Raw genomic sequence first — 11,478 nt, 5'->3', positions numbered from 1 at the left:
GTAAGGGGCGTAACATTTCTGTCTCACGCTTGAGGTATTCGGCCAATCATAACGCACTGGATAGCTGGCCAATCAGAGCACACCTCGCTTTTTCAGACTGATGAGCTTTGTAAAAATCGACGCGTTTCAGAAAGGCAGGGCATAGAGGAGAAACAATAATGTACAGTATGTGGAAAATAATGTGTTTTTTTAACCTTAAACCGCATAAACATTTCATTACACCAAATACACAAAATAATGTTCTTTTTAGCAGCATCATATGACCCCTTTAATTTATATTCCTCATTTTAAAAAACTTTGATCTAAAGGCTCAAGGTTAAACATTTAAATGATGCCTAACTGGTACAAAAAAAAAAATGTAATATTAAAAAAAAAGGTTGGACAGATTTTTGAATGTCCAGAATGTGCAGAGCTGAAATCTAGCAACTTTGAAGAAGCTGTAATATAACATGGAATTGGTTAGTTTAATATTGGTGGTTAATTTTGATACTTCCATTTGCTAATATTTTAACATCACAAATAATCATAAAGGGTGAGTAGGTGTGTCCAAACATTTAATTGGCAGTGTACATTACTGTTTAAAATTTGGGGCTGGTAAGGTTTTTAAAAGTTATTAGTCTCTTATGCTCACCAAAGATACCGTAAATATACAATAAAAACAGTAATATTGTGAAATATTATTATTATTACAATTACAATTTTAAGCATCATTACATAGGTCGTTAGTGCCACATTATCCTTTAGGAAATAATTTTAATATGCTGATTTGCTGCTCAAGAAACATTTCTTATTATTATCAATGTTGAAAACAGTTGTGCTGCTTAATATTTTTGTGGAAACCATAATAAATGTTTTCATAAATTCTTTGATGAATAGAAACAACATTTAATTGCCGAGTTGAGTTTAATTGAATTTAGTTGATAAGTTAAAATATTAACTTCTTAAAAATAAACCTTAGTAATCTTACTAAACTTTTGAACGATAGTGTATATGTAGTTTATCTCAGAATTAAATTATTATTTATAATTGAGAACTATATTACTTATAGTTGCGTCATATACATAGTTTTAGTTCAATTTAAGTATCAGTCTCATTCATTAAACACAATTAATAGTCACAGAAATCATGACGTTGCTTGAATTGCAGATCCACGCCTGGATTCCTACAACCATCTGACCCTTTAGGTTGCACCTATTTCAGGAATGCAGACAGACCCGCTGTGAGATGTTCATCGCTGTCACAGAGAAACTAAACAATGCCGTAGCTATAAACTGTTACTAATCAAGAGCATTACTGTAATAAACTTCATACATCTTGAATACCAGTTTAAGGCTGAAGTTATTCTGAGCTGTGAAAAGAAATTCTGTAGGTCTGGTTTCAGCTGCAGCAAAAGATATTTGACAAAAGCTTTGTCAGGAGGTACTTTTTCATGCAGGCGGCATTCAATGTAAAGTGTTGCCAACAAAAAGTTCTTCTATTCTGTAGTATGTTCCAGTGTATTTGTGGGTGTGTCAGTGTGATTTGTGATTAATTCTTGCCTCAAAGTCACTGGGATGAAACATGTTTTGGATGATGATGACTTTTTCATGCCTTTTGCGAGTTTCCCCAGCCTTCTCCGGCCTCCAGTCCAGCTGCCTGTTAATCATAAATTACAAAAATGTCAGTCATATCTACAGCAACACAGAAAATATGGTGATTAGGCAAAGCATTACTGCACCATGCGTCGGAATCAACTATATAGAGCTGCAAGTCAGTTTCAGAATCAGAATCAGAATGAGCTTTATTGCCAGGTATGTTTACACATACGAGGAATTTGTTTTCGTGACAGAAGCTTCCACAGTGTAACAGAATGACAGTGACAGAACAAAAAAAACAGATAATAAAAAATAAAAAATAAAAAGTAAAACTTGCAGGGATATAACTAAAGACAGGACAAACTAACAAAAACATAAAAACAACTGCGGAGCACGCCACGGAGGCAGCCATCAGCGTCGGCGCCATCGCGAACACGCCATCGTTTGAACAGGTTCTTACTTTTGTTGCTGCTGAAGCTTTTTGCGGTATTCTTTGTTCTTTTTCTTCTTCTTGTTGGCGTCATATTGTCCTTTGAGTTCGAATCGCGCTTCCTCCACGTGCAGCCGGTAGCCCCGAATCTCTGTCTCATCCAAAAGCCGCTCGGCAAGAGCTACAGACTCTTTCTGCAAGGAATAATAAAATAATGAAAACATTTGTCTACAAATGATATAAACAAGCATGTAAACAATGTTTAAGAGCTTAAAAATGTTCATTTGAAATACAGCTGAAATTTAAAAAAAAAAAGTTGCAACTAGCTAAAATGGTTTTAATTTTAAGTACTAAATTACTATAACTAAAAAAAATAAAAAATAAAGCTAAATAGAAATATAAAAAAAACAGATAAACAACAAAAGTACATAAAATGACTTAAACTTGAACTAAATTTAAAATGAAAATATAAAAATTTAATTCAAAATAATTAATAAATATTATAATAGTATATAAATAATAGTAAAATAACATTGAATGCAAAACATGTAAGTGTTTTTATTTTAAATATTTAGAACATAACTTTCATGTTGTGTTTTGGTCATTTAGAGACCCAGCGAGGGTTATCTTTTTCCTGAAAATGCTAGTTAATGTTATCAAATTGGACTAAAACTAACTGACTTTGCTCACACAGGGCATAACAACTTCTCAAAAAAAAACAAAAAAAAAAACATTTCTGATAATTTTTGGGGTACTTTTTTTCCACTGTTACACTAGTGGTGTTCCCGGTCAAAAATAACCAGCCTTGTAAATTTCTTGTTATGCTGTCAACTTGTTTTCTTTCAGTTGTCATGGGTTTTACATTTCTTTTTGGAGCTGACTTCTGAGCTAATGCACTTTAGTTTTTGAGTAAACCCTGGCAAAAATATCCACATATAATGCTCTTTTACTCAAACTAAGTTGCATAAGCACAGATCAATGAAGCATACGATCTATCAATTTCATTCAAAATTTTCAGCACAGCACAAGAGATAAATATACCTGATCATAGTATTACAATGACCAACCTTCAGGTAGCAGCAAAGTCCGTCTCCTTTTTGGTTCCCGTCCTTGTCCTTGTAAAGCTTAATTTTATACTCTTCTGTGATAGGATCACGCATGATAATTCCACATTTTGACATGATCTCCACAAACTCATCAGGAGTAATATCTGGAGGAAGACCTAGCAGAAAGACACATTCACTAAAACACATTTCGTGAACCAAATTTTGGATTGACAGCCAATTGATTTAAAAAAACAAACCGGGTCATATCATACCAGTATTTACAACATGATATCAAATTCATATCAAAATTAAAAACAAATAGCACATAAATAAAAACAAATGGCAATTATTTACCCGTCACATAAACATTGGTGTTTTTGTCCTTTTCAACTTCAAACCATCCTGTAAAACACATCACATGTGTTTGTTAATATAATTAGAATACTTGGTAAAAAATAATAAAATAAAATTGGTAATGAATAACTTCTAACCTGGATCTGCTTTCCTTTTCTCTCCTTTCTGAGCTCCCTCCTTAGCTGTTCCCTGGTTTGAGCTCTCCTCCAGCTTCTTGGGTTCTTCAGGTTTCTTGGGCTCCTCCGGTTTGGCAGGGAGGGATTCGGAAAAAGGGACCGCAGCAGTTGGATCAGGGGCCCCATCCTCATTGAATCCATAGTTTGCTTGATATGCTGCGATGAAATCATCATTTACCTATAAAGAAACAAATAAGTGAACTTTAATACAGAACTTAAAGCGAATTAGCTCTTACTGGGTTATGAAAACAGACTAATTGAGTAAAAGTAGTATTCTGTTTGGTAACCGGAGACCTTTGGAAACCATGCTCTCTTTTCATGGTCCCAGTCGTACACAGTGCCGTCTTCTGGGTCGACGTATGTGTTTGGATCCTCTCCACCCTCTCGCCTCTGTTCATACAGCTGCTGCAAACGGAGCTGCTCATGGAACACTTTATTACTATCTGAATCGCCGCTCATCTACAGAAACCAAGATAAGACAGAGATATTTGTGAATCATGAGCTCTGCAGACACGAAAGAAACTACATATATAAAAACATACATACATATATGTGTGTGAGAGTGTGTGTGTATGTATATATATATATATATAGGGGTGGGAATCACATGGCACCTCAAAATACGATACGATACATGGCTCACGATACCAACAATATCATGATACAGCAATTCTGCGATAACTGATATATTGCTAGACAATCCTATTATGATACATCACGATATCATGCAAATAATGCAGTTCTTGCACATCGCATACTCTTTGTCGATTTTGTTTGTCCCATTAATGGTATAAAATTCGAGGTGGGTTCAGACTTTGGACTTAAACGTGGCTGGGGCATCTATTATTTTACTCACACTGCTGTCCGCCACCCCATTAAAAACCTCTTTTTCTTAGGCTAGTTAACTTATGTTCACGTTTCCCTCATTCATGTGTTGAGCGTCACCTCGAGGAGCCATTAAGTAGCGAGATGGGAGCAGGGAAATCTATTTAGAGCGCCTCGTTTTATTAATTTAAATATCGAAGGCCAACGATATATTGCACGATCGATATTGTATATATAGCCTATCTACATTCGTTGCCATTACATTTTAGTGAAAATTTTGTTACAAGGTGATTATAATGGCAACCAATGTAGATAGGCTAAGTGTGATAGCCAGGCTAAAAATAATAAGAAACCGATAGACCACACTGGAAATAAATGAATTTTGGGCGTGCAGTAAGAATTGCCGCTTCATTTGGGGCCTGTTATGAGTTCTCAAAGTTTTCAGCCAAAACATGTTTTGATAGTTTTGATGATGAGACAGACTGATGTGAACTGACCCACATCAATCCGCTTATGATGATGGGACGGGTAAACACACAGCTGCTTATCGGCTTTTTTAGAGCCACTGCATCTAGATTTAATGTATGAGGTGAACAATAAGAATCTGCTTATAATACAATGTTTTAACATTTTAAATAAAGAATATAGGAAAAAAACATCCCACCTTTCCAGTGCTGAGCCTCCAAAACGTACAAGTGTTGCACTTCCGAAGAATGTGCAAATCCGCAGCTATGCGTCTTCCGGAATGCAACTGTCGACCGCACACGTGTAGTTCCTCTTGCAGTACTAACAAGTATAGGTGCGTCCCAAATCGCACTTATGCACTATTCTATGACGTTTTTAGTATATAATAATGCGAGTAGTGCGTTCACACTGAACATTAATTACGTAGCGAAGGGACTCCGTTTATGAATGACAAAATAACCTTATATAATTTATACACTACATGGTTGAGTACATAGTGCATAGGTACATAGTGTATAGTGCGTCATTTGGGACGCAGCTTATGTTTTTCATTCAAATTCACTCTTTAGGTTTATTTAGACCTTAAAATATTTATTTAGGAAATGTGTTGATTATTTCACAAAAATGGCACATCTCCTCAAACAAATGATACATTACATCATTTAAATATTTGGTGTACATGTTGACACAGGAATAGGTGCATTAGTACAGTGACTCCTAATCAAGCCAGATTTACATCATTTTTGTTTAAGCCTCAACATACTTTTTCTTGATTGTTTCATGAAACAATGTTAGGATATAATGTAATATAATCTGAGGATTCGGTTTTCTACATGTTTATTCACTCATTTTTTAAGAGCCAAATGTCATTTTTAAATTGAAAGTTACCAGAAAAACATGCACTTCAGTACAGAGCAACAAACAAAAACAGTCACATTTATGTGGGATAGATATCTGTGTCAAATCCATTCTTCCATGGCCTTGAAGGAAACTCGAGCCCACTTGCTGTGGCAGGAGATGTATCATAGGGAAGAACCGTCAATCCTGCTCTGGCTCTTGGTATTACCAAACTGTTTTCATATACAAATCCTATCACAGGAAAAGTTAAGACAAGAAAACGTAAAATATTTGAACATTATAGTATTAACAATATATTATATTGGTAATGTCTTACCCAGGTCGGGTCTTGTGATAGTCATTTGACGTTGGCTGGACTCTGAGGAAACCGTTGAGCTCTGAGTTGAATTAGACTTGATGGATCTCACAGATGCCATGAAAGGAAACGTATTTGGTGGATTGGGTTTGTGTTTGGGAACCACAGTTGCAGTTTGGCTCCATTCTGAAAACAATCAGGAAGTTAGTGTTTGTTTTCCAAGATTGTTACAGTTACAAGAAAGAAATTTGTGCTTTACCAGAGTATTCCTGCAGCTTGAAAGCACCACAACATAAATGTATTCTCCATTGCTTGCATACATTTTCCTTCATGAGACAATGGAACACAAAAATAAAGAATCCTGGAACAAATCACAACATATTAATGGACTACATCCTAAAACTCAATCTAAATTAATTGTATGTGCTCTTTCTCACCTTGAAGGCTGTTCAGTATGGAGAACAGGTAGAGGAAGAACACTTTGACAGGACCCCAGGCGAGAAAAGCCACAGACCAGGTGAGACCCAATAAGAAGGTAAGGCTCACCACAGCACGCAGGTCTTTCAAGATCCCACTTCGGGTGCCTGCCGGTTGATTGACTTGCATGTTTCGGATCTGGATCAGAACCACTAAGAAGATGGAGCCATTGCACAGTAGTATGAAGGCTATGTAGCTCACTACTGACACGTAGAAAACCACATCATTTTGCACCCAGCAGCTGAAAAAGATATGAAATAATTCACTTTCATTCGACATGATGGTAATGTAAAGTTATTTCTTATTTGTAATGTTGTTCTGTCACGATTTTCATGAAAAATCAATTATCCAACTTCACTAACAACATTTCCGAATCATCCAGTGTAATTTGAGAATCACTCATGGTGTTCATGCCATATGCATCTCTCTTTATAGCCACCACCAAGCCACATATAATAAGCGGAATCCCTGTACAAAGACATAATGGATGTTAAGCAGAGATAAATGAACGAATTGAAAACATAAATCTGTCTCTAAATGTTTAAATGAGCTTAAATGTCTCACCCCAGCCAAGCAGGCAGAATTTCAAGATGTATGAGGGCACATACACATTGAAAACTTTAACCAAAGCAAAGTACATATTCACAGCCCCCAAGCCCATCCAGGTGAAGGAAGTCAGTAAGAAATAGTGTAAAGTCACTGCTACAGCAATGCACAGGCCATGGATGCCAAAAGAAGAAATCCAGGAGTTCAGCAGGAACACCAGGTTCAGTCCCAGTAATGCAAGAGACAGATTCAACAGAATTTTGGATGGGTAGTCTCTTCTTAACTTCCTGTATTAAGATGCAATGCATCCAAAGTTAATAGCAAAGCAATGTAACATGAGAAATGACCTATAAAATGTAAATTTTCTTGTAAAACATTTAGAATAGATATGAAAATGATGGCATTGGGGAGAGCGAGGTGATTTGAGCCTGTGGGGAAGTTTAAAACAAAATTGGTGATGTGACCACAAGTTATCCATTTTACTCACCCTGTGATGGAATGTCCATGGAATAATTGGTAACTACATTTAAGTTCAAAAAACAGTTTTTTGCTGTTCAAAGTGATTTTTGTATGTTCAAGGACTCATGCTTCTTGTGTCTGAACAATTACATACAAATCTGAAAAATCTTGTGCTTTAGGAGGTTAATATATGAGGCTATACTGTTAGCATGATGTTAGCTCTAAACTTATGGATGATACAAGTTTGTTAAAATGGTAGTAGTGGGGTAATTTGAGCCAAAAGTCCTGGGGTAAGTTGAGCCAGTGGCTCACCCCTTCTTATAGTTATAAAGTATTATTTTACTGTAATTCTACATTATACTTCATTAATTTTAAACATTTTAGATTTTGTTATTTGTTTTGAACTTGATTTTGTTCTGAAAATTTTAAATAGGCCTTGTTTATGAAAATTGGCCATTGAAGTTTTTTATGAAATTGTATTTCCCTGCAACATCTATAAGTGGGATGTTAAGTTCTATTAAGCCCAGTTCTGTAAGATCAATTGCAGTCAGTTTTTATTTTTTGAATTTTATTTTGTGCTGAAAGTTTGTAATAATTAAAAAAATGCCTTCAGAGTTGTGAACTGTATCTTTAAATACAATTGTTAGAAGTATAATTCCATTATCCAAACCTCTTTGTCCTTATTAGGGTTGTGGGGAGCTGGAGCGTAACCCAGTGTTTTGAGCCACAGGTAAAGAAAAACCCTGGATGGATGGTCAGTCCACCACTAGGCTCACATATAGATTTGAAGAAGTCATTTTTATTGAATTTCTCTTCCTTTGATATAGCATGAGGTGAAAATGTTCAGTTTTACTTCAGCATAATCAATGGCACAGCTTAACTTTTTGTGGCTCAACTTGCCCTCTCCCTATCCTCAATTTACCCTGCACTGGGGGCAAGTTGAGCCAAGAGACCACTTTTTTTATATAAGTATTTAGATCAAAAGTGATTATTCCCAAGGATGCACCACATCCTGAAATTTAAATACAAATTTAAGTTGAACCCATTACTGTCGTGTGCTCACTTTAAACACACCATAAGTAAAAACTGGCTCAACTCACCCCGTTCTCTCCTATATGGTGGTAATGCAAGAATGCTGCATTGCCATATATAAACATAAATTATAAATTACATCTTACTCTAAAAGGGTGTATGTTAGCACTGTGATCCCAAGAAAGCATGAAGACACACCACAACCCATGTATGTAATAAGAGTGAGGATTCGCTCATTCTTCTCATCAATGGGTGTTCTGGATACATCCTTAAATAAAAAAAAAACTTGGCTTAATAGACATTATTGAGACTAAAATATTCAATGCACATATAAGTAATTGTAATTGAGTATCAAACACAGAATCATGTTGTACCAGCAGCACTCCAAAGTGGGTCATGTGGTCACACAGACAGGTTGTGTAATCATTGCTGCTATTATATGTCCAGCACCCCTTTTGATTCCATCCGCCATATCCATCTAAAATAGAACATGCACAAACCCACCCACTCATGAAATATAGCACCTAATGTGAGAATAATAATAATGAATAATATTATAATATTAGATAATAATAATATTAGAATAATAACTTGCCATTCTTATTGAAATCCCAGTAGACACACTGGACATTCTGGTCTTTCTGTCAAAGGTAAAGACAAATTTAGAAATAATTTCTGCCCGTGTTTTTTTAAAATTCCTGGACATTCCTAAGTACTACTTACTTTCTTAGTTGTTAGATGGTGCAGAGTGACTGCAACGTATTCTTTTAGGTTTTCAATGCGTCCTGTGGCATTAGTCACACTTGCAGACACCACGTAAGTGTTCAGTCTTTTCCCATCTGGGTCATTCTGAGACAAATTCACAAACGTAGTTTGTCAAAATAATCTAACAGTGAGATAGACAAACTGTAAAATGAACATCTGCCACTGACGAAGTAAGATTAAGTCACCTTTGTTTGAAAGAGAGTCGGAACTCCGTAAAACTGAAACTGAACACGGGGGCTGGTATTGTTTATGATGGGGAATCTCTCTTGTATTTCAGAGGGCAGAGAAATGAAGGCCACTGTACCATCAAAAGGCTCTCGGTTGATATAAATCTATAGAAGAAAAGCATAATGTTTGATCATTGTGTGATGATTTATATGCTTCATTACATTATATTACAATATAAAACAGAAATTCAAACTTACTGGCCAAATAAGCTCAGTTTCTCTGAAACATTCAATGGTCAATTCTTGATTATGCTTAATTTATAATTATTACATAAATAATAAATTGTATATTATATTACATTATGTTACATTACATAATATTATTATAACACATGCAGAGTGTTAAAAAAGTTCGGGGTTGTCACCGAGGCTGCATTTATTGGATCAAAAATACAGTAAAATACTATAAAAATTATTTTATATTATAAATATTATAATATACCATTTTAATGCATATTTGAATGTAATTTCAGCATCATTACTCCAGTCTTCAGTGTCACATGATCCTTCAGAAATCATTTTAATTCGCTGATTTGCTGCTCAAGACACAATTCTAATTATTATAAATGCCGAAAACAGTTGTGCTGCTCAATATATTTTGCCTGCTCAATATTTCCTGTGGAAACCGTGATACATTTTTTTCAGGATTCTTTGAATAGAAAGTTCAAAAGAACAGCATTTTTTTGGAATATAATTTTTTTTAACAATATAAAGGTCTTCACTGTCACTTTTCGATTCAATTGAATACATCCTTGCCTAATAAGTATAATTTCTTAAAAAAAAAAAAAAAAAAAAAATTTGTACTATCCCCAAACCTTATATAAAAATTAAGTTCCACTAGTTTCATGAAGGTGTTGTGCATGTGTGCTCACCTCAGGGTTTAAGCCTTTGTTACTGGATGAGACTCCAAAGGTGAGGTTGTGAAAATTTCCTTGGTCAATATTGACCACTGATATTGCTAAGGCAGAAGCTGTTAAACTGACCGACTCTCCAGTGAACCATAACATCTGGTCTCCAACAGACTCTGTGATGTTCAGAATACTACACAAATACAAGGAAGGGTTTTTTGTTTACACGGAAGGCATAAAAATCCACCTGTAAAACCCTCTCACACAACACCAGACCTAATTTAATGTATATTTACGCACAATATATTTCACTGTTAACCACATAAACTAAGTCATTTTCCGTATTTTTGTTTGATTTTTATTACTATCATTGTTTAATAAACATCAAGCAAATATATTAAATGAACACTCAGAGTCTCACATACACACACCTGTTGGTGAAAGGCAGCAGGTTGCTGTCAGACTCCAAGATGTCAGAGGTGATGTTGATAATGACCTCTCCCAGCGGAGGTGTGATCACGCTAACGTTAATCACATCGGCTAGTTTATCCAGTACCATTGAGAGCTCGTACTCATCCAAATCTTTGTTCTCATGTATCAAATCCTCAATCATGAGCAGAATATCTTCTGCATTGTCTAATAGGGAAATGCACAGGGAGTGTTTTTAAGATGTGCCCATATATTATCATATGTTTGGATCATATAGATGCTAATGTGTTCAAACAGATTACTAACATACTTTTGTCTTTGCTGTGAATGAAAGGATGCTTTTATGTTTAATTCAGTTCACTTCTGTTTATTTTAAAAGAATAGTTCACCCAAAATAAAAATTTGCTGAAAATGTTCTCACCCTCAGGACATCCCAGATGTAGGTGAGATTTGCAGAAATGTAGCATTACATCACTTGCTCACCGGTGAATGGGTGCCGTCAGAATGAGAATTGTGATGTTTTTATCAGCTGTTTGGACTCTCATTCTGACGGCACCCATTAACTGCAGAGCAAGTGATGTAATGCTAAATTTCTCCAAATCTGTTCTGATGAAGAAACAAACTCATCTACATCTTGGATGACCTGAGGTTGAGAACATTTTTTTAGCAAAT

The 11,478-nt window shown here is 35.4% G+C and overlaps 2 protein-coding genes across 2 annotated transcripts in view; both read right to left on the bottom strand.

Moving 5' to 3' along the window:
* Nucleotides 1-5,333, bottom strand: part of LOC107718746 (HIV Tat-specific factor 1-like) — a 12,559-nt gene extending 7,226 nt beyond the window's left edge. Inside the window, exons 1-7 of the mRNA XM_016525968.1 lie at nucleotides 5,070-5,333; nucleotides 3,875-4,039; nucleotides 3,542-3,758; nucleotides 3,405-3,452; nucleotides 3,072-3,226; nucleotides 2,035-2,198; nucleotides 1,539-1,635 (exon numbers count right to left, since the gene is read on the bottom strand). Of these exons, the coding sequence (XP_016381454.1) occupies nucleotides 1,539-1,635; nucleotides 2,035-2,198; nucleotides 3,072-3,226; nucleotides 3,405-3,452; nucleotides 3,542-3,758; nucleotides 3,875-4,039 (846 nt within the window). The 5' untranslated portion in view covers nucleotides 5,070-5,333. The remainder of the gene's footprint in view (nucleotides 1-1,538; nucleotides 1,636-2,034; nucleotides 2,199-3,071; nucleotides 3,227-3,404; nucleotides 3,453-3,541; nucleotides 3,759-3,874; nucleotides 4,040-5,069) is intronic.
* Nucleotides 5,334-5,807: 474 nt separating this feature from the next.
* Nucleotides 5,808-9,651, bottom strand: LOC107718783 (G-protein coupled receptor 126-like). The gene is made up of 11 exons (XM_016526009.1): nucleotides 9,607-9,651; nucleotides 9,261-9,386; nucleotides 9,133-9,178; nucleotides 8,912-9,015; nucleotides 8,684-8,805; nucleotides 7,065-7,333; nucleotides 6,863-6,968; nucleotides 6,461-6,741; nucleotides 6,283-6,384; nucleotides 6,045-6,209; nucleotides 5,808-5,959 (listed from the first exon to the last, which is right to left on the bottom strand). The coding sequence occupies exons 1-11, from the start codon at nucleotides 9,649-9,651 to the stop codon at nucleotides 5,808-5,810; spliced, it is 1,518 nt and encodes a 505-aa protein (XP_016381495.1).
* Nucleotides 9,652-11,478: the final 1,827 nt, after the last annotated feature.

The sequence above is a fragment of the Sinocyclocheilus rhinocerous genome, unplaced genomic scaffold (assembly GCF_001515625.1).
Source record: "Sinocyclocheilus rhinocerous isolate Xijiao unplaced genomic scaffold, SAMN03320098_v1.1 scaffold1655, whole genome shotgun sequence".
NCBI lineage: Eukaryota > Metazoa > Chordata > Actinopteri > Cypriniformes > Cyprinidae > Sinocyclocheilus > Sinocyclocheilus rhinocerous.
Note: the sequence above shows the minus strand (reverse complement) of the source record. Positions and strands in the feature narration are given on the sequence as shown.

Bases quoted from the DNA above. Each gene is read 5' to 3' on its own strand.
- LOC107718783 (XM_016526009.1), bottom strand. From the start codon at position 9,651: ATGCTTTTCTTCTATAGATTTATATCAACCGAGAGCCTTTTGATG. The intron at 6,969-7,064 runs GTGAGACATTTA...GTCTTTGTACAG, and splicing joins ATTCTGCCTGCTTGGCTGGG to GGATTCCGCTTATTATATGT. The intron at 6,385-6,460 runs GTGAGAAAGAGC...GATTTGTTCCAG, and splicing joins CATACTGAACAGCCTTCAAG to GATTCTTTATTTTTGTGTTC.